Genomic DNA, 22,698 nt, shown 5'->3' on the forward strand with positions numbered 1-22,698 from the left:
GGCAAGGCCATACAATAATTATGTAAAACCCCAACGGTCAAAACGACCCCCTGTGAGCAAGCACTTGGCTACAGTGGGAAGGAAAAACTCCCTTTTAACAGGAAGAAACCTCCAGCAGAACCAGGCTCAGGGAGGGGCAGTCTTCTGCTGGGACTGGTTGGGGCTGAGGGAGAGAACCAGGAAAAAGACATGCTGTGGAGGGGAGCAGAGATCAATCACTAATGATTAAATGCAGAGTGGTGCATACAGAGCAAAAAGAGAAAGAAACAGTGCATCATGGGAACCCCCCAGCAGTCTACGTCTATAGCAGCATAACTAAGGGATGGTTCAGGGTCACCTGATCCAGCCCTAACTATAAGCCTTAGCGAAAAGGAAAGTTTTAAGCCTAATCTTAAAAGTAGAGAGGGTGTCTGTCTCCCTGATCTGAATTGGGAGCTGGTTCCACAGGAGAGGAGCCTGAAAGCTGAAGGCTCTGCATCCCATTCTACTCTTACAAACCCTAGGAACTACAAGTAAGCCTGCAGTCTGAGAGCGAAGCGCTCTATTGGGGTGATATGGTACTACGAGGTCCCTAAGATAAGATGGGACCTGATTATTCAAAACCTTATATGTAAGAAGAAGAATTTTAAATTCTATTCTAGAATTAACAGGAAGCCAATGAAGAGAGGCCAATATGGGTGAGATATGCTCTCTCCTTCTAATCCCCGTTAGTACTCTAGCTGCAGCATTTTGAATTAACTGAAGGCTTTTTAGGGAACTTTTAGGATAACCTGATAATAATGAGTTACAATAGTCCAGCCTAGAGGAAATAAATGCATGAATTAGTTTTTCAGCATCACTCTGAGACAAGACCTTTCTAATTTTAGAGATATTGCGTAAATGCAAAAAAGCAGTCCTACATATTTGCTTAATATGCGCTTTGAATGACATATCCTGATCAAAAATGACTCCAAGATTTCTCACAGTATTACTAGAGGTCAGGGTAATGCCATCCAGAGTAAGGATCTGGTTAGACACCATGTTTCTAAGATTTGTGGGGCCAAGTACAATAACTTCAGTTTTATCTGAGTTTAAAAGCAGGAAATTAGAGGTCATCCATGTCTTTATGTCTGTAAGACAATCCTGCAGTTTAGCTAATTGGTGTGTGTCCTCTGGCTTCATGGATAGATAAAGCTGGGTATCATCTGCGTAACAATGAAAATTTAAGCAATACCGTCTAATAATACTGCCTAAGGGAAGCATGTATAAAGTGAATAAAATTGGTCCTAGCACAGAACCTTGTGGAACTCCATAATTAACTTTAGTCTGTGAAGAAGATTCCCTATTTACATGAACAAATTGTAATCTATTAGACAAATATGATTCAAACCACCGCAGCGCAGTGCCTTTAATACCTATGTCATGCTCTAATCTCTGTAATAAAATTTTATGGTCAACAGTATCAAAAGAAGCACTGAGGTCTAACAGAACAAGCACAGAGATGAGTCCACTGTCCGAGGCCATAAGAAGATCATTTGTAACCTTCACTAATGCTGTTTCTGTACTATGATGAATTCTAAAACCTGACTGAAACTCTTCAAATAGACCATTCCTCTGCAGATGATCAGTTAGCTGTTTTACAACTACCCTTTCAAGAATTTTTGAGAGAAAAGGAAGGTTGGAGATTGGCCTATAATTAGCTAAGATAGCTGGGTCAAGTGATGGCTTTTTAAGTAATGGTTTAATTACTGCCACCTTAAAAGTCTGTGGTACATAGCCAACTAACAAAGATAGATTGATCATATTTAAGATCGAAGCATTAAATAATGGTAGGGCTTCCTTGAGCAGCCTGGTAGGAATGGGGTCTAATAGACATGTTGATGGTTTGGAGGAAGTAACTAATGAAAATAACTCAGACAGAACAATCGGAGAGAAAGAGTCTAACCAAATACCGGCATCACTGAAAGCAGCCAAAGATAATGATATGTCTTTGGGATGGTTATGAGTAATTTTTTCTCTAATAGTTAAAATTTTGTTAGCAAAGAAAGTCATGAAGTCATTACTAGTTAAAGTTAATGGAATACTCAGCTCAATAGAGCTCTGACTCTTTGTCAGCCTGGCTACAGTGCTGAAAAGAAACCTGGGGTTGTTCTTATTTTCTTCAATTAGTGATGAGTAGAAAGATGTCCTAGCTTTACGGAGGGCTTTTTTATAGAGCAACAGACTCTTTTTCCAGGCCAAGTGAAGATCTTCTAAATTAGTGAGACGCCATTTCCTCTCCAACTTACGGGTTATCTGCTTTAAGCTACGAGTTTGTGAGTTATGCCACGGAGTCAGGCACTTCTGATTTAAAGCTCTCTTTTTCAGAGGAGCTACAGCATCCAAAGTTGTCTTCAATGAGGATGTAAAACTATTGACGAGATACTCTATCTCACTTACAGAGTTTAGGTAGCTACTCTGCACTCTGTTGGTATATGGCATTAGAGAACATAAAGAAGGAATCATATCCTTAAACCTAGTTACAGCGCTTTCTGAAAGACTTCTAGTGTAATGAAACTTATTCCCCACTGCTGGGTAGTCCATCAGAGTAAATGTAAATGTTATTAAGAAATGATCAGACAGAAGGGGGTTTTCAGGGAATACTGTTAAGTCTTCTATTTCCATACCATAAGTCAGAACAAGATCTAAGATATGATTAAAGTGGTGGGTGGACTCATTTACATTTTGAGCAAAGCCAATAGAGTCTAATAGATTAAATGCAGTGTTGAGGCTGTCATTCTCAGCATCTGTGTGGATGTTAAAATCGCCCACTATAATTATCTTATCTGAGCTAAGCACTAAGTCAGACAAAAGGTCTAAAAATTCACAGAGAAACTCACAGTAATGACCAGGTGGATGATAGATAATAACAAATAAAACTGGTTTTTGGGACTTCGAATTTGGATGGACAAGACTAAGAGTCAAGCTTTCAAATGAATTAAAGCTCTGTCTGGGTTTTTGATTAATTAATAAGCTGGAATGGAAGATTGCTGCTAATCCTCCGCCCCGGCCCGTGCTACGAGCATTCTGACAGTTAGTGTGACTCGGGGGTGTTGACTCATTTAAACTAACATATTCATCCTGCTGTAACCAGGTTTCTGTTAGGCAGAATAAATCAATATGTTGATCAATTATTATATCATTTACCAACAGGGACTTAGAAGAGAGAGACCTAATGTTTAATAGACCACATTTAACTGTTTTAGTCTGTGGTGCAGTTCAAGGTGCCATATTATTTTTTCTTTTTGAATTTTTTATGCTTAAATAGATTTTTGCTGGTTATTGGTAGTCTGGGAGCAGGCACCGTCTCTAGTGGGATGGGGTAATGAGGGGATGGCAGGGGGAGAGAAGCTGCAGAGAGGTGTGTAAGACTACAACTCTGCTTCCTGGTCCCAACCCTGGATAGTCGCGGTTTGGAGGATTTAAGAAAATTGGCCAAATTTCTAGAAATGAGAGCTGCTCCATCCAAAGTGGGATGTATGCCGTCTCTCATAACAAGACCAGGTTTTCCCCAGAAGCTTTGCCAATTATCTATGAAGCCCACCTCATTTTTTGGACACCACTCAGACAGCCAGCAATTCAAGGAGAACATGCGGCTAAACATGTCACTCCCGGTCTGATTGGGGAGGGGCCCAGAGAAAACTACAGAGTCCGACATTGTTTTTGCAAAGTTACACACCGATTTAATGTTAATTTTAGTGACCTCCGATTGGCGTAACCGGGTGTCATTACTGCCGACGTGAATTACAATCTTACCAAATTTACGCTTAGCCTTAGCCAGCAGTTTCAAATTTCCTTCAATGTCGCCTGCTCTGGCCCCCGGAAGACAATTGACTATGGTTGCTGGTGTCACTAACTTCACATTTCTCAAAACAGAGTCGCCAATAACCAGAGTTTGATCCTCGGCGGGTGTGTCGTCGAGTGGGGAAAAACGGTTAGAAATGTGAACGGGTTGGCGGTGTACACGGGGCTTCTGTTTAGGGCTACGCTCCTCACAGTCACCCAGTCACTTTCTGTTTCACTCTACAGTAAAACCATCTAAAAACCAGAGCTGTTTGTTTGAGTCGTGCATTTCTGTCCTGCAGTTCCAGACCATCCAGCCTGATAAAAAGTGGCAGGAGTGATTTGTGACTGAACATATCAGAGGGACAGCTCAGGTGGGTCGGTTTGGAGACAAAATCAGAGAGATGAAATTGAGATGTTTTGGACATGTGCAGAGGAGGTGGAAAAGGACATGAGCCTGGAGGAAATCTGAAGTAAGAAGCAAATAAGTCACTGAACTGAAACTAAGGTGTTTAATACATCAGAATTTAATTTATTGCCAAGTTCTCACATACAAGGAATTTGATCTGGTGTTGTTGGTGGTTGGTGTATAAACAGCAATAATAAAAAGAAAAGGAAAAAATATTTTTGTAAGAAATGAAAGAGTCAAACAGGCAAGACTGTGTTTCCTGCTAAATCAGTATAATGTAGTGGAATGGGCCTGTGCAAAAGCATATGATTGGTGTGCAGATGTACATAACTTTTCAGTACAGGGACGGCCAGTCTGTACTAAGAGGGGAGGGGGCGTCTCTGGCATTATTTATGAGTCTAGCTGCAGACGTAAAGAAGCTGCTTTTGTGTCTTGAGGTTTTAGTCCTGATGGACCTCAGCCAGCTGCCAGAGGGGAGGGTGACAAAAAGTTTGTGTCCTGGGTGAGAGGAATCAGCCACTATCTTTCTTGCTTGCCTCAGGTCCCTGGAGGTGTACAGGTCCTGTACAGATGGCAGATTGCAGTCGATCACCTTCTCTGCAGCGTGGATGATACGCTGCAGTCTTCTCCTGTCCTTAGCAGTGGCAGCAGTGTACCAGATGGTGATGGAGGAGGACATGATGGACTCAGTGATGGCACTGTAGAAGTTCACATCATTGTTTTTGGCAAGTTGAACTTCCTTAGCTGCTGCAGAAAGTACATCCTCTGTTCTGCTCTCTTGAGAGAGCTGACATTCAGCTCCCACTTGAGATCCTGGGTGCTGGTGATCCCCAGGTAACAGAAGGACTCTTCAATGGTAACTGGGGAGTCACACAGGGTGATGGGTTTGGCCGGGACTGTGCTCTTTCTGAAGTCAACAACCATCTCCACTGAGCTCCAGATTGTTCTGATTTCACCAGGACACCAGGTGATCTGTAGGCTGACTCATCCCCATCAGAGATGAGTCCGATGAGGGTTTTATTGTCCATGAACATCGGGAGCTTCACAGACTGGTGACTGGAGGTGTGGCTGTTGGTGTACTTCAGTCAGTCATGTCAGAACAGGAGTTTGTTGTGAACATGATGGGGTTTGTCCAGGAGTTCCACATGGCTCAGGTAAAAGGGTCATTCCATTGGTCGTCTTTGGCGAGATGAACTTGTCCCTGGATTTGTTTCAGAGAAGTGAGCAGTCTAAAACCACTTCTGCATTTTTTGCAGCAGAAGAACTTTTCTGCTGATATTTAACTTTCCAACACATAAACACAGCTGAACATTATATGATGAGGAGACACAAATTGAAGAGTGAGTGGAACAGTGAACCCTGATTCCGAACCTGAGGTAACATGTCTGTGCAGGTGTGTGCTCATCGTTGGAAGAACGTCTTCTACTCCAGCAAAGACCATCAGAGCAGCAAGCTTCCTCACGGAATCTGTTACCACTATGGCCCTGAGCTACAAGACCCCCATCACATCATCCCCTGCTACAGAGGTACAGTCCTAAATTAGAGACATTCATCACAAAATGCCCTGCGCACAGTATTATTTTCCATGCAAAGTGCAGTAATATGTACTTGCATGCCAACCTTCAAAACAATTGCAACCACTGGTGACCTTGAAAAATAGGTCAGGGTCACCGGCCTTTGAACACGTGTGAAGTACTCCTCCAAAGCATGTACCCACCAAATATGAGGGTTCTGCGAGCAATAGGTGCCGAGGTACGTTGCGGCGAACAAATTGTGGCTGGACGGACGGACGGACGGACAGACGGATGGATGGATGGACGGACAGACGGACGGATGAACTGATGGAAGGATGGACAGATGGACAACCCGGATGCTATATGTCCCGCCTTGCGGCGCAAGTGCAGAGCGGGACATAAATATAGGGAGGTTAGGAAGAGCCTTTGTCCATTGAGGTCCAGATGTCCTCTGTTTACAGTGCATCTGGAAAGTATTCACAGTGCATTATTATGTAAAAGCCTTATTGTCCTGCTGAAAGATGAACTGTCACCCCAGTCTGAGGTCAAGAGCGCTTTGGAGCAGATTTTCATCCAGGATGTCTCTGTACATTGCTGCATTCATCTTTCCCTCAATCCTGACTAGTCTCCCAGTTGCTGCAGCTGAAAAACATCCCCACAGCATGATACTGCCACCACCATGCTTCACTGTAGGGATGGTGCCTGGTTTCCTTCAAACATGACACCAAAGAGTTCAATCTTTGTCTCATCAGACCAGAGAATTTTGTTTCTCCTGGTCTGAGAGTCCTTCAGGTACCTTTTGTCAAACTCCAGGTGGGCTGCCATGTGCCTTTTACTAAGGAGTGGCTTCTGTCTGGACACTCTACCATACAGGCCTGATTGGTGGATTACTGCAGAGATGGTTGTCCTTCTGGAATGTTCTCCTCTCTCCACAGAGGAATGCTGGAGCTCTGACAGAGTGACCATCAGGTTCTTGGTCACCTCCCTGACTAAGGTCCTTCTCCCCCGATCGCTCAGTTTAGATGGGCGTCCAGCTTTAGGAAGAGTCCTGGTAGATCTGAACTTCTTCCATTTACAGATGATGGAGGCCACTGTGCTCATTGGGACCTTCAAAGCAGCAGAGATATTTCTGTACCCTTCCCCAGATTTGTGCCTCCAGACAATCCTGTCTCTGAGGTCTACAGACAATTCCTTTGACTTCATGCTTGGTTTGTGCTCTGACTGTCAGCTGTGGGACCTTATATGTAGACAGGTGTGTGTCTTTCCAAATCAGGTCCAATCAACTGAATTTACCCCAGGTGGACTCTAGTTAAGCTGTAGAAACATCTCAAGGATGATCAGAGGAAACAGGAGGCACCTGAGCTCAATTTAGGGCTTCATGGTAAAGGCTGTGAATACTTATGGACATGTGATTTTGTAGGGGTTTTTTTTTTGTTGTTTTTTTTTTAATACATTTGGCAAAATCTTTAAAAAAAAAATTCACATTGTCATTGTGCGGTACTGTGAGTAGAATTTTGAGGAAAAAGAAATAATTTCATCCATTTTGGAATTAGGCAGTAATATAAAATTTGGAAAAAGTGAAGTGCTGTGAATACTTTTCTGGATGCGCTCTGCACCTGCAGAAATATGTTACACATGCAGCAACATGTTACATATAGTAAATTGACTGCATTTATATAGCGCTTTTACATTTGCATCAGATGCTCAAAGTGCTTTACAATAATGCCTCACATTCACACCGATATCAGGGTGCTGCCATACAAGACGCTCACTACACACTGGGAGACACTAGGGGATTAAAGACCTTGCCCAAGGGCCCTTAGTGATTTCCCGGTCAGGCTGGGATTTGAACTCAGGATCCTCTGCTCTCAAGCCCAACGCTTAACCACTAGACCATCACGTCCCCTTGTAATGCAGCAACACATTACATCAGCAGAAATACATTACAAATGCAGCAACGCGTTACATATACAGCAGTGTGTTACACATGTGGCACCACATCATATAGGCACAAACATACGTGTTTTGTCTGCAATTTGCAAAGCTTGAAGCTGTCAGTGTTTTAGTTTGCCACAGTAGCCTTGCTGCCTAACAGCATTAACTCAAGTTTTGGCAACTTTTTGGGTGATGTGTAAAGGGTTTTGCTGGTTGTACTGCACTTTGCCAAAGGCTTCACTGATGTGTTCTGGTGCACATTTTAAAACACGTTAAGACTTTGGGAGATTGGACATGATATTGATATCAGTGTGAAAATGGCTGATAAAAACTGTAATTGTGAAAATGGAGTGAACTGGGTCTCAGGTGGATTCGTGGTTAGTCCACAAACCAAAAGTCCTGAGAGTTCAGTCCTATGTGTGACTTACGTGTCGTTTTACAAGTAGCTTCTTCAGGTGCTGCAGATTTCTGATGCACTGGTGAGAATGCTGTCTGTGTTTTATGGATTTTCTTCCCCCTCAGACCACCACAAGAAGTTTGGTGAGGACTATGGATCGTGTCAGGCTGGGGTTTCCACCTTCCTCACGGAGGTCAGATTCTATCAGTTCTTTATGGATTGTGGCACTTTTCAGGATTCATTTGATTTGATTTGATTTTTTCAAAGACTGTTTGCCAAACTTGTTGGTCATGTGATGTTCCCCAGGTCTGGAAACAGATTGAAGTAACATTTTACAACATGGCTATTGATTTCTGTGTGTGTTTCAGGATCTGATCATCATGGGGGCTCCAGGGACATCTTATTGGACAGGTTCTGTCCTTGTCTTCAACACATCCAGCAGGGTGATGTCAGCCTACCTGGATGATGACTCAGGAGCAGTCAGCTTTGGAAGTTATCTCGGTAATCATGAATCTGCTACTGTAAAAGTGCGAGCAGAGATGGACCTAAAAAAGTGCTGGAGTTTAAAATGTAAAGACATCAGTGCATGTGATAAATGATGGATGAAAATGTGTCCATTGGGAGGTGGGGTTGCACTGCTGTGACCCAGGCTGGGTCCTGCGTGTGGTGGGCACAGGGACATGCAGCACCGGATACCCTGACATTTCCGTGACACCACTTCCACAGTCACTTCTCTCTACACTCATTTTGTCAATCAGAAAGCAATTCCTACTTTGTGTTTTTGTATAATTTTGAAATAACCAACCAGCTCTGTCATCAACTATCTCTTACTTGTGTGAAGCGCCTTGATTTGGCACTATAGAAATGAAAAAAAAAAAAAAAAAAAAAAAAATATATATATATATATATATATATATATATATATAAATCAATTTTATTTATATAGCGCCAAATCACAACAAACACTTGCCCCAAGGCGCTTTATATTGTAAGGCAAGGCCATACAATAATTACAGAAAAACCCCAACGGTCAAAACGACCCCCTATGAGCAAGCACTTGGCGACAGTGGGAAGGAAAAACTCCCTTTTAACAGGAAAAAGACATGCTGTGGAGGGGAGCAGAGATCAATCACTAATGATTAAATGCAGAGTGGTGCATACAGAGCAAAAAGAGAAAGAAACACTCAGTGCATCATGGGAACCCCCCAGCAGTCTACGTCTATAGCAGCATAACTAAGGGATGGTTCAGGGTCACCTGATCCAGCCCTAACTATAAGCTTTAGCAAAAAGGAAAGTTTTAAGCCTAATCTTAAAAGTAGAGAGGGTGTCTGTCTCCCTGATCTGAATTGGGAGCTGGTTCCACAGGAGAGGAGCCTGAAAGCTGAAGGCTCTGCCTCCCATTCTACTCTTACAAACCCTAGGAACTACAAGTAAGCCTGCAGTCTGAGAGCGAAGCGCTCTATTGGAGTGATATGGTACTACGAGGTCCCTAAGATAAGATGGGACCTGATTATTCAAAACCTTATAAGTAAGAAGAAGAATTTTAAATTCTATTCTAGAATTAACAGGAAGCCAATGAAGAGAGGCCAATATGGGTGAGATATGCTCTCTCCTTCTAGTCCCCGTCAGTACTCTAGCTGCAGCATTTTGAATTAACTGAAGGCTTTTCAGGGAACTTTTAGGACAATCTGATAATAATGAATTGCAATAGTCCAGCCTAGAGGAAATAAATGCATGAATTAGTTTTTCAGCATCACTCTGAGACAAGACCTTTCTAATTTTAGAGATATTGCGCAAATGTAAAAAAGCAGTCCTACATATTTGCTTAATATCTGTATCTGTTAATTTTGGCTCTCTGTTGGGACTGTTTACACAGAGACTGCTACCTGCTGCTTTGGACTTTGAACTAATAGTCTTTTTCAAGACTTTTTTACTTTTTTACCTTTTTATTTTTTTTTTTTTTTTACTTTTTTACTTGACTCTACTGGTGGTCGGCTCTCACTGCGGTATTGTATCACTTCTTGTTCCGGAGCACAGCGGTGTTTTTCTGTATCTGTTAGCTGTTTGATCTGCGCAGTTAGATTGATCTAGTTATCTAGATTACGATTTGTTTCCCAGTGTAATCTTTACGTGCCTTAACTAAAGCACTCCTTCTGCTGAATCACCTCTAAATTATTTACACATTATTCGCTTTGCGTGTTTTTAGGAATCCGCTAGCTTAGCGTAGCTACTAGCTCTTAGCCGATTTAGCATGGCGGCTTCTCCTGTCTCTCCCGCACTTTTCTGCTCTGGGTGTGAAATGTTTAGTTATTCCTCGGCCTCCTTTAGCAGTAATGGTACTTGTAATAAGTGTAGCTTATTCGTAGCTTTGGAGGCCAGGCTGGGCGAATTGGAGACTCGGCTCCGCACCGTGGAAAATTCTACAGCTAGCAAGGCCCCTGTAGTCGGTGCGGACCAAGGTAGCTTAGCCGCCGTTAGTTCCCCCCTGGCAGATCCCGAGCAGCCGGGAAAGCAGGCCGACTGGGTGACTGTGAGGAGGAAGCGTAGCCCTAAACAGAAGCCCCGTGTACACCGCCAACCCGTTCACATCTTTAACCGTTTTTCCCCACTCGACGATACACCCGCCGAGGATCAAACTCTGGTTATTGGCGACTCTGTTTTGAGAAATGTGAAGTTAGCGACACCAGCAACCATAGTCAATTGTCTTCCGGGGGCCAGAGCAGGCGACATTGAAGGAAATTTGAAACTGCTGGCTAAGGCTAAGCGTAAATTTGGTAAGATTGTAATTCACGTCGGCAGTAATGACACCCGGTTACGCCAATCGGAGGTCACTAAAATTAACATTGAATCGGTGTGTAACTTTGCAAAAACAATGTCGGACTCTGTAGTTTTCTCTGGGCCCCTCCCCAATCAGACCGGGAGTGACATGTTTAGCCGCATGTTCTCCTTGAATTGCTGGCTGGCTGAGTGGTGTCCAAAAAATGAGGTGGGCTTCATAGATAATTGGCAAAGCTTCTGGGGAAAACCTGGTCTTGTTAGGAGAGACGGCAGCCATCCCACTTTGGATGGAGCAGCTCTCATTTCTAGAAATCTGGCCAATTTTCTTAAATCCTCCAAACCGTGACTATCCAGGGTTGGGACCAGGAAGCAGAGTTGTAGTCTTACACACCTCTCTGCAGCTTCTCTCCCCCTGCCATCCCCTCATTACCCCATCCCCGTAGAGACGGTGCCTGCTCCCAGACTACCAATAACCAGCAAAAATCTATTTAAGCATAAAAATTCAAAAAGAAAAAATAATATAGCACCTTCAACTGCACCACAGACTAAAACAGTTAAATGTGGTCTATTAAACATTAGGTCTCTCTCTTCTAAGTCCCTGTTGGTAAATGATATAATAATTGATCAACATATTGATTTATTCTGCCTAACAGAAACCTGGTTACAGCAGGATGAATATGTTAGTTTAAATGAGTCAACACCCCCGAGTCACACTAACTGTCAGAATGCTCGTAGCACGGGCCGGGGTGGAGGATTAGCAGCAATCTTCCATTCCAGCTTATTAATTAATCCAAAACCCAGACAGAGCTTTAATTCATTTGAAAGCTTGTCTCTTAGTCTTGTCCATCCAAATTGGAAGTCCCAAAAACCAGTTTTATTTGTTATTATCTATCGTCCACCTGGTCGTTACTGTGAGTTTCTCTGTGAATTTTCAGACCTTTTGTCTGACTTAGTGCTTAGCTCAGATAAGATAATTATAGTGGGCGATTTTAACATCCACACAGATGCTGAGAATGACAGCCTCAACACTGCATTTAATCTATTATTAGACTCTATTGGCTTTGCTCAAAAAGTAAATGAGTCCACCCACCACTTTAATCATATCTTAGATCTTGTTCTGACTTATGGTATGGAAATAGAAGACTTAACAGTATTCCCTGATAACTCCCTTCTGTCTGATCATTTCTTAATAACATTTACATTTACTCTGATGGACTACCCAGCAGTGGGGAATAAGTTTCATTACACTAGAAGTCTTTCAGAAAGCGCTGTAACTAGGTTTAAGGATATGATTCCTTCTTTATGTTCTCTAATGCCATATACCAACACAGTGCAGAGTAGCTACCTAAACTCTGTAAGGGAGATAGAGTATCTCGTCAATAGTTTTACATCCTCATTGAAGACAACTTTGGATGCTGTAGCTCCTCTGAAAAAGAGAGCTTTAAATCAGAAGTGTCTGACTCCGTGGTATAACTCACAAACTCGTAGCTTAAAGCAGATAACCCGTAAGTTGGAGAGGAAATGGCGTCTCACTAATTTAGAAGATCTTCACTTAGCCTGGAAAAAGAGTCTGTTGCTCTATAAAAAAGCCCTTCGTAAAGCTAGGACATCTTTCTACTCATCACTAATTGAAGAAAATAAGAACAACCCCAGGTTTCTTTTCAGCACTGTAGCCAGGCTGACAAAGAGTCAGAGCTCTATTGAGCTGAGTATTCCATTAACTTTAACTAGTAATGACTTCATGACTTTCTTTGCTAACAAAATTTTAACTATTAGAGAAAAAATTACTCATAACCATCCCAAAGACGTATCGTTATCTTTGGCTGCTTTCAGTGATGCCGGTATTTGGTTAGACTCTTTCTCTCCGATTGTTCTGTCTGAGTTATTCTCATTAGTTACTTCATCCAAACCATCAACATGTTTATTAGACCCCATTCCTACCAGGCTGCTCAAGGAAGCCCTACCATTATTTAATGCTTCGATCTTAAATATGATCAATCTATCTTTGTTAGTTGGCTATGTACCACAGGCTTTTAAGGTGGCAGTAATTAAACCATTACTTAAAAAGCCATCACTTGACCCAGCTATCTTAGCTAATTATAGGCCAATCTCCAACCTTCCTTTTCTCTCAAAAATTCTTGAAAGGGTAGTTGTAAAACAGCTAACTGATCATCTGCAGAGGAATGGTCTATTTGAAGAGTTTCAGTCAGGTTTTAGAATTCATCATAGTACAGAAACAGCATTAGTGAAGGTTACAAATGATCTTCTTATGGCCTCGGACAGTGGACTCATCTCTGTGCTTGTTCTGTTAGATCTCAGTGCTGCTTTTGATACTGTTGACCATAAAATTTTATTACAGAGATTAGAGCATGCCATAGGTATTAAAGGCACTGCGCTGCGGTGGTTTGAATCATATTTGTCTAATAGATTACAATTTGTTCATGTAAATGGGGAATCTTCTTCACAGACTAAAGTTAATTATGGAGTTCCACAAGGTTCTGTGCTAGGACCAATTTTATTCACTTTATACATGCTTCCCTTAGGCAGTATTATTAGACGGTATTGCTTAAATTTTCATTGTTACGCAGATGATACCCAGCTTTATCTATCCATGAAGCCAGAGGACACACACCAATTAGCTAAACTGCAGGATTGTCTTACAGACATAAAGACATGGATGACCTCTAATTTCCTGCTTTTAAACTCAGATAAAACTGAAGTTATTGTACTTGGCCCCACAAATCTTAGAAACATGGTGTCTAACCAGATCCTTACTCTGGATGGCATTACCCTGACCTCTAGTAATACTGTGAGAAATCTTGGAGTCATTTTTGATCAGGATATGTCATTCAAAGTGCATATTAAACAAATATGTAGGACTGCTTTTTGCATTTACGCAATATCTCTAAAATCAGAAAGGTCTTGTCTCAGAGTGATGCTGAAAAACTAATTCATGCATTTATTTCCTCTAGGCTGGACTATTGTAATTCATTATTATCAGGTTGTCCTAAAAGTTCCCTAAAAAGCCTTCAGTTAATTCAAAATGCTGCAGCTAGAGTACTGACGGGGACTAGAAGGAGAGAGCATATCTCACCCATATTGGCCTCTCTTCATTGGCTTCCTGTTAATTCTAGAATAGAATTTAAAATTCTTCTTCTTACTTATAAGGTTTTGAATAATCAGGTCCCATCTTATCTTAGGGACCTCGTAGTACCATATTACCCCAATAGAGCGCTTCGCTCTCAGACTGCAGGCTTACTTGTAGTTCCTAGGGTTTGTAAGAGTAGAATGGGAGGCAGAGCCTTCAGCTTTCAGGCTCCTCTCCTGTGGAACCAGCTCCCAATTCAGATCAGGGAGACAGACACCCTCTCTACTTTTAAGATTAGGCTTAAAACTTTCCTTTTTGCTAAAGCTTATAGTTAGGGCTGGATCAGGTGACCCTGAACCATCCCTTAGTTATGCTGCTATAGACGTAGACTGCTGGGGGGTTCCCATGATGCACTGTTTCTTTTTCTTTTTGCTCTGTATGCACCACTCTGCATTTAATCATTAGTGATCGATCTCTGCTCCCCTCCACAGCATGTCTTTTTCCTGGTTCTCTCCCTCAGCCCCAACCAGTCCCAGCAGAAGACTGCCCCTCCCTGAGCCTGGTTCTGCTGGAGGTTTCTTCCTGTTAAAAGGGAGTTTTTCCTTCCCACTGTAGCCAAGTGCTTGCTCACAGGGGGTCGTTTTGACCGTTGGGGTTTTACATAATTATTGTATGGCCTTGCCTTACAATATAAAGCGCCTTGGGGCAACTGTTTGTTGTGATTTGGCGCTATATAAAAAAAATTGATTGATTGATTGATTGATAATATGCACATTGAATGACATATCCTGATCAAAAATGACTCCAAGATTTCTCACAGTATTACTAGAGGTCAGGGTAATGCCATCCAGAGTAAGGATCTGGTTTAGCTAATTGGTGTGTGTCCTCTGGCTTCATGGATAGATAAAGCTGGGTATCATCTGCGTAACAATGAAAATTTAAGCAATGCCGTCTAATAATACTGCCTAAAGGAAGCATGTATAAAGTGAATAAAATTGGTCCTAGCACAGAACCTTGTGGAACTCCATAATTAACTTTAGTCTGTGAAGAAGATTCCCCATTTACATGAACAAATTGTAATCTATTAGACAAATATGATTCAAACCACCGCAGCGCAGTGCCTTTAATACCTATGGCATGCTCTAATCTCTGTAATAAAATTTTATGGTCAACAGTATCAAAAGCAGCACTGAGGTCTAACAGAACAAGCACAGAGATGAGTCCACTGTCTGAGGCCATAAGAAGATCATTTGTAACCTTCACTAATGCTGTTTCTGTACTATGATGAATTCTAAAACCTGACTGAAACTCTTCAAATAGACCATTCCTCTGCAGATGATCAGTTAGCTGTTTTACAACTACCCTTTCAAGAATTTTTGAGAGAAAAGGAAGGTTGGAGATTGGCCTATAATTAGCTAAGATAGCTGGGTCAAGTGATGGCTTTTTAAGTAATGGTTTAATTACTGCCACCTTAAAAGCCTGTGGTACATAGCCAGCTAACAAAGATAGATTGATCATATTTAAGATCGAAGCATTAATTAATGGTAGGGCTTCCTTGAGCAGCCTGGTACGAATGGGGTCTAATAAACATGTTGATGGTTTGGAGGAAAGATAACGATACGTCTTTGGGATGGTTATGAGTAATTTTTTCTCTAATAGTTAAAATTTTATTAGCAAAGAAAGTCATGAAGTCATTACTAGTTAAAGTTAAAGGAATACTCGGCTCAATAGAGCTCTGACTCTTTGTCAGCCTGGCTACAGTGTTGAAAAGAAACCTGGGGTTGTTCTTATTTTCTTCAATTAGTGATGAGTAGTAAGATGTCCTAGCTTTACGGAGGGCTTTTTTTATAGAGCAACAGACTCTTTTTCCAGGCTAAGTGAAGATCTTCTAAATTAGTGAGACGCCATTTCCTCTCCAACATATGGGTTATCTGCTTTAAGCTGCGAGTTTGTGAGTTATACCACGGAGTCAGGCACTTCTGATTTAAAGCTCTCTTTTTCAGAGGAGCTACAGCATCCAAAGTTGTCTTCAATGAGGATGTAAAACTATTGATGAGATACTCTATCTCACTTACAGAGTTTAGGTAGCTACTCTGCACTGTGTTGGTATATGGCATTAGAGAACATAAAGAAGGAATCATATCCTTAAACCTAGTTACAGCGCTTTCTGAAAGACTTCTAGTGTAATGAAACTTATTCCCCACTGCTGGGTAGTCCATCAGAGTAAATGTAAATGTTATTAAGAAATGATCAGACAGAAGGGAGTTTTCAGGGAATACTGTTAAGTCTTCAATTTCCATACCATAAGTCAGAACAAGATCTAAGATATGATTAAAGTGGTGGGTGGACTCATTTACATTTTGAGCAAAGCCAATAGAGTCTAATAATAGATTAAATGCAGTGTTGAGGCTGTCATTCTCAGCATCTGTGTGGATGTTAAAATCGCCCACTATAATTATCTTATCTGAGCTAAGCACTAAGTCAGACAAAAGGTCTGAAAATTCACAGAGAAACTCACAGTAACGACCAGGAGGACGATAGATAATAACAAATAAAACTGGTTTTTGGGACTTCCAATTTGGATGGACAAGACTAAGAGTCAAGCTTTCAAATGAATTAAAGCTCTGTCTGGGTTTTTGATTAATTAATAAGCTGGAATGGAAGATTGCTGCTAATCCTCCGCCTCGGCCCGTGCTACGAGCATTCTGGCAGTTAGTGTGACTCGGGGGTGTTGACTCATTTAAACTAACATATTCATCCTGCTGTAACCAGGTTTCTGTAAGGCAGAATAAATCAATATGTTGATCAATTCTTATATCATTTACTAACAGGGACTTAGAAGAGAGAGACCTAATGTTTAATAGACCACATTTAACTGTTTTAGTCTGTGGTGCAGTTGAAGGTGCTATATTATTTTTTCTTTTTGAATTTTTATGCTTAAATAGATTTTTGCTGGTTATTGGTGGTCTGGGAGCAGGCACCGTCTCTACGGGGATGGGTTAATGAGGGGATGGCAGGGGGAGAGAAGCTGCAGAGAGGTGTGTAAGACTACAACTCTGCTTCCTGGTCCCAACCCTGGATAGTCACAGTTTGGAGGATTTAAGAAAATTGGCCAGATTTCTAGAAATGAGAGCTGCTCCATCCAAAGTGGGATGGATGCCGTCTCTCCTAACAAGACCAGGTTTTCCCCAGAAGCTTTGCCAATTATCTATGAAGCCCACCTCATTTTTTGGAAACCACTCAGACAGGCTAAACATGTCACTCCCGGTCCGATTGGGGAGGGGCCCAGAGAAAACTACAGAGTCCGACATTGTTTTTGCAAAGTTACACACCGATTCAATATTAATTTTAGTGACCTCTGATTGGAGTAACCGGGTGTCATTACTGCCGACGTGAATTACAATCTTACCAAATTTACGCTTAGCCTTAGCCAGCAGTTGCCTGCTATGGCCCCCGGAAGACAATTGACTATGGTTGCTGGTGTCACTAACTTCACATTTCTCAAAACAGAGTCGCCAATAACCAGAGTTTGATCCTCGGTGGGTGTGTCGCCGAGTGGGGAAAAACGGTTAGAAATGTGAACGGGTTGGCGGTGTACACGGGGCTTCTGTTTAGGACTACGCTTCCTCCTCACAGTCACCCAGTCGGCCTGCTTTCCTGGCTGCTCGGGATCTGCCGGAGGGGAACTAATGGCGGCTAAGCTACCTTGGTCCGCACCGACTACAGGGGCCTGGCTAGCTGTAGGATTTTCCAAGGTGCGGAGCCGAGTCTCCAATTCGCCCAGCCTGGCCTCCAAAGCTATGAATAAGCTACACTTATTACAAGTACCATTACTGCTAAAAGAGGCCGAGGAATAACAACATTTCACACCCAGAGCAGAAAAGTGCGGGAGAGACAGGAGAAGCCGCCATGCTAAACCGGCTAAGGGCTAATAGCTGCGCTAAGCTAGCGGATTCCTAAAAATACACAAAGAATGTGGAAATAATTTAGAGGTGATTCAGCAGAGGGAGTGCTTTAGTTAAGGCTTGTGTTGGGAAAGTGTAGGTACACGGACCCACAACAGGGGGCGCAAATGAACGGACAATGGAGGAAGTCAAATAACAACACTTTACTGTTGTGAATGGGCACAACAAACACAACAGATTACAACAATAGACAAAAAGCCAAATCACAAAAGGTGTCGTGTGGGCAGGCTCGAAGATAGAAGACGTCTGTCCAAAGCAGAACCGGAACCACACGATTTCCTCCACCACCAGACCCCGGGAATACTGGAGCCGCCAAGTCCCGAACTCCCAGGTCGCCACTGCCTCCGCGTGTCGGACCTGGTACTGCTGGCGAGGAACAAAAAAACAATTAAATGTGGGCGCGTTTGCACCCAGCAATCCGCACGGCGGGAAAACTACCTCCACCTCTCGTTGGAAAAAGAGTCTGCTATACAATGCACAAAAGTAACAAAAGGTTACTGTCGAAAGATCACACAGTCAGCTGAGAACGTTACCTTCCAGGTAGAGCGATATCTCGGCAAAGAGGTGGAGACGTCGTCCTGCTGATGTACCCCTGCTGATCAGATGATTGGTAACAGCTGTTGCAGGTGATGCGTGACAGCTGTCACCCTGGCTGCTCCTGTGAGGCGGCTGCGCCCTCTGGTGCCTGGAGCCCGCACTCCAGACAGGGCGCCCTCTGGTGGTGGGCCAGCAGTACCTCCTCTTCTGGCGGCCCACACAACAGCTTGTGAAGATTACACTGTGAAATAAATCGTTATCTAGTTATCTAGATCAATCTAACTGCTCAGATTAAACAGCTAACAGATACAGCAAAACACCGCTGTGCTCCGGAACAGGAAGTGATACAATACCGCAGTGAGAGCCAACCACCAGTAGAGGCAAAGGACAACGAAGGATTTAAAGGAAAATATTTAACCTTCATTACTAACTGGAGAAGAATTGTATCTGATTCACATGCTTTTGGATGCATTTGACCTAACATGATTTATACTGTCTTGGAAAAGTATTGAGTTCAACTGTCCAAAGTAATTGTTGGAGTGTGAAACCTGATTCCTTGTGGAGTACTACACATAAGGATATTATGACCCCTTTAATCTGAGTTTTTGCCTTTTCACATGTTGGAGCAGACGTTTTACCAAGGTATTTAACTGAAAACCCAAGACATCAACCTCCTGGTTGGAGAGGAATTGTTTACTTCTGTTAAATACCTGTGAACTCAAACATCAACATGTGAACAGCAAAACTATTTACCTTAGGTCACACACCCCGCGTGTCCGTTGATGTGAAATAAGGAAGTCAGTCTCAATTAACAATGTACATCGTCCTGAAGACAGACCTCTTACACGGGAATTTATTAACAAATTATTAATCAAAGAAACAGAGTGAGTAAAGATAAGTTTACCAGAGACAGAATTCTGTGGATCCGTTCGGCTGGCTCCTCCTAATGTAATTCTTAGCAAATCACCAGCAGGGGAGTGTGCAGAAAAGACTGAAGACTCTGTGACTACACTACATTTTTATAATCAGAATCTGCTCTCTGTTGATTGGTCAGAGTGCCATTCATCTTCACTATCATGGTCCACCCACTGCGGTGTCCTTGTCTCCTTTGTTCTCCTTTGATAGGCAAAATCTCCATCACCTCCTTATCAGCTTGCTTTGGGCCTCCTCAGCATGGTTTCCAATTCAGGTCAACTTGAAATGATACTTAAATTGACACCATTGATAAAAAAAATTGATCCTCCCATATATTTCTGTGTAGGCTCTCAGTTGTCCAGGTGGTTTCCATAGTAGAGAAGCTTGAATCTTCAAGCACACACTCAGTCTTAACACACTCTTCCTTTATGGTTATGTTAATAAATTACTTAGAAATACATATGTCATGTAATTTCAGACTCTCTAAACCCATGTTAATACATTGTTGCATTTCTGCTGGGGTTATGTGAGGTTAAAGGTGATGACTGTCAGCAAGTTTGCACTGGGTCAATATGTTCTTGATATCTGCACAGTAAGTTTCTGTACTTTTGTTAAGATATTTGTCTGCACCAAAAATATATCTTGTAAAAGCTAAGCGCCTTTTATTGTCTTGTTATCATGTGAAAAGATGTAAACAGCAGGCAGCGGTTCCACGAACACTAGGCCCTTCTTTTCATGTCTTTAAAGTCTGACCTAGTTAGCCACATGGCCTAAACATGACATGGCATTTTTTTGATCGTGTATGCACACATATGGGAGGATAGTAGAGAAGCTTGAATCTTCGACTGGACTGGGTTGCTTGACACGGGGAAGACCCAGGACATGCTGGAGGGACTACGTCTCTCGGCTGGCTTGGGAACACCTTGAGGTTCCCCTGGATGACCTGGGGGAGGTGTGTGTGGATCGGGAGGTCTTTGCTTGAGCTGCTGCCCCCGCGACCCGACTCAGGATAAAGCGGAAGAAAATGGCTGGATGGATGGATGGATGGATGATGAACATTGCTAAGGCCGGCTAGATAAGCTAACGTTAGCTGTTAGGTATAACTAATTGTACCCCACTCCTCCAATACATACTTAAATATAATAATATTAAAAGGGGGGAACAAGAAAAAGTAAAGCATGTAGAAATATATATGGAGACATAAGTACATATATTTGCAGAAAAGAGGAAAACGGCGGGCGTTTTAATCACCAAACCTGCAGCTGCCAGCGTTACACATCTTGCTGTTTCTTCTTCTTCTGCTATATTTTTAACACAGTATTCAGTAGCTTCGCCCTCGTGTGGGAACACATGTAATTACAGCTGATCATCCCAGTAATGACTTAAAGCGTTAAACATTAAACTGGCATATATATGTATACGAGCTCTGTCCGAAAAGTAACGGACCTTTTTATTTTTTTCAAAAACTATATGGATTTGAATCATGTGCGCTTGCATCAGCCAAGCTTGAACCTTTGTGCGCATGCGTGAGTTTTTTCACGCCTGTTGGTTGCATCATTCCCCTGTGGGCAGGCTTTGAGTGAGGAGTGGTCCAGCCCCCTCGTCGGATTTTCATTGTCAGGGAAATGGCTGAGCGACTGCCGCTTTGCTGCATGAAAATTTTTTCAGAAACTGTGAGAGACGGCCCACACCGGCGGAGGGCGCGCCGCGTTCCGAGCGGACATCGACAGGCTGAAATGACCAGATCATTTCCTAAGTGAAGGCTGTGTTGATCCGGGACGTCATGTGACTACCAGAGAAATCGCAGAAAATGTGGACATCAGCACTTTTGCGGTACATTCCACTGTTACTGGAGATTTTGTAATGAAAGACGTGCGGAGGAATTCGCACGTCGGCATGGAGCCACTCATGGCGCACAACAAACAGCTCCGTGTTGGAAACCATTCGGAAGATTCAGACGGCTTTCGGTGGCTTTTCAGTCGAGTGAGTATCCGAGAAATTGTGTAACAGCTGGACATGCCCCAACATGTCCTGTGAGACTTCCAACATGGAGGTGTTTGTTGTGCGCCATGAGCGGCTCCATCCCGACGTGCGAATTCCTCCGCACGTCTTTCATTACAAAATCTCCTGTAACAGTGGAATGTGCCGAAAAAGTGCTATGTCTATCTCTCTTGCCATTTCTCTGGTAGTCACACGATGTCCCAGATCAACACAGCCTTCACCTTGGAAATGATCTGGTCATTTCAGCCTGTCGATGGCCACTCGGAGCGCGGCGCGCCGGTGTGGGCCGTCTTTAATCCGGTTGTAATGCTCCTTAATCTGTGTGATGCCGATAGAATCTTCACCGAAAGCCATCTGAATCTTACGAATGGTGTCCACCTGGCTGTCTGTCACAGTTTCTGAAAAAATTTTCATGGAGCAAAGCGGCAGTCGCTCAGCCATTTCCCTGACAATGAAAATCTGACGAGGGGGGTGGACCAGTGCTCACTCAAAGCCTGCTCACAGGCGAATGATGCAACCGACAGGCGTGAAAAACTCATGCATGCGCACGAAGCTTCAAGCTTGGCTGATGCACGCGCACGTGATTCAAATCCATATAGTTTTTGAAAAAATTTTTAAAAAGTCCGTTACTTTTCGGACAGACCTCGTGTGTGTGTGTGTGTATATATATATATATATATATATATATATATATATATATACACACTCAACAAAAGTATAAACGCAACACTTTTGGTTTTGCTCCCATTTTGTATGAGATGAACTCAAAGATCTAAAACTTTTTCCACATACACAATATCACCATTTCCCTCAAATATTGTTCACAAACCAGTCTAAATCTGTGATAGTGAGCACTTCTCCTTTGCTGAGATAATCCATCCCACCTCACAGGTGTGCCATATCAAGATGCTGATTAGACACCATGATTAGTGCTGTCCAAAGTAATGGAGAGTGTGGTAGAGAGGTGAAGAAGAGATTGCAGGCAAGGTGGAGTGGGTGGAGAAAGGTGGCAGGAGTGATTTGTGATAGAAGAATATCAGCAAGAGTGAAGGAGAAAGTTTACGAGACAGTAGAGAAGCTTGACTCTTCGACTGGACTGGGTTGCTTGACGCGAGGACGTTTCGCTTCAAATCGCATATTCTTCCTCAGCTAAAATTCTTGCTCTGGTAGTCTGACTTCTGTCTTGACTCTTGTAGAGAAAAATAAACAGAAGCCACAAAAGCTGGAGTTTTAAACCTAACTAGACCCCTCCTACCGAGAGGCAGACTGCTACAGGCTAGTGACTAAAAAATAGCTCTAATTAGCACCTATTGTGCTCTAGTTAGCACCCTCCTAATCAATCAATCAATCAGTCAATT

At 42.6% G+C, this 22,698-nt stretch overlaps 1 protein-coding gene across 1 annotated transcript in view; it reads left to right on the forward strand.

The window, feature by feature from the left end:
- The window catches only part of itga4 (integrin alpha 4), a 259,368-nt gene that overhangs the window by 78,184 nt on the left and 158,486 nt on the right, over positions 1-22,698 (forward strand). Inside the window, exons 5-7 of the mRNA XM_034186123.1 lie at positions 5,604-5,736; positions 8,182-8,249; positions 8,425-8,557. Of these exons, the coding sequence (XP_034042014.1) occupies positions 5,604-5,736; positions 8,182-8,249; positions 8,425-8,557 (334 nt within the window). The remainder of the gene's footprint in view (positions 1-5,603; positions 5,737-8,181; positions 8,250-8,424; positions 8,558-22,698) is intronic.

This window comes from Thalassophryne amazonica, chromosome 14, assembly GCF_902500255.1.
Source record: "Thalassophryne amazonica chromosome 14, fThaAma1.1, whole genome shotgun sequence".
In the NCBI taxonomy this organism is placed as follows: Eukaryota; Metazoa; Chordata; class Actinopteri; order Batrachoidiformes; family Batrachoididae; genus Thalassophryne; species Thalassophryne amazonica.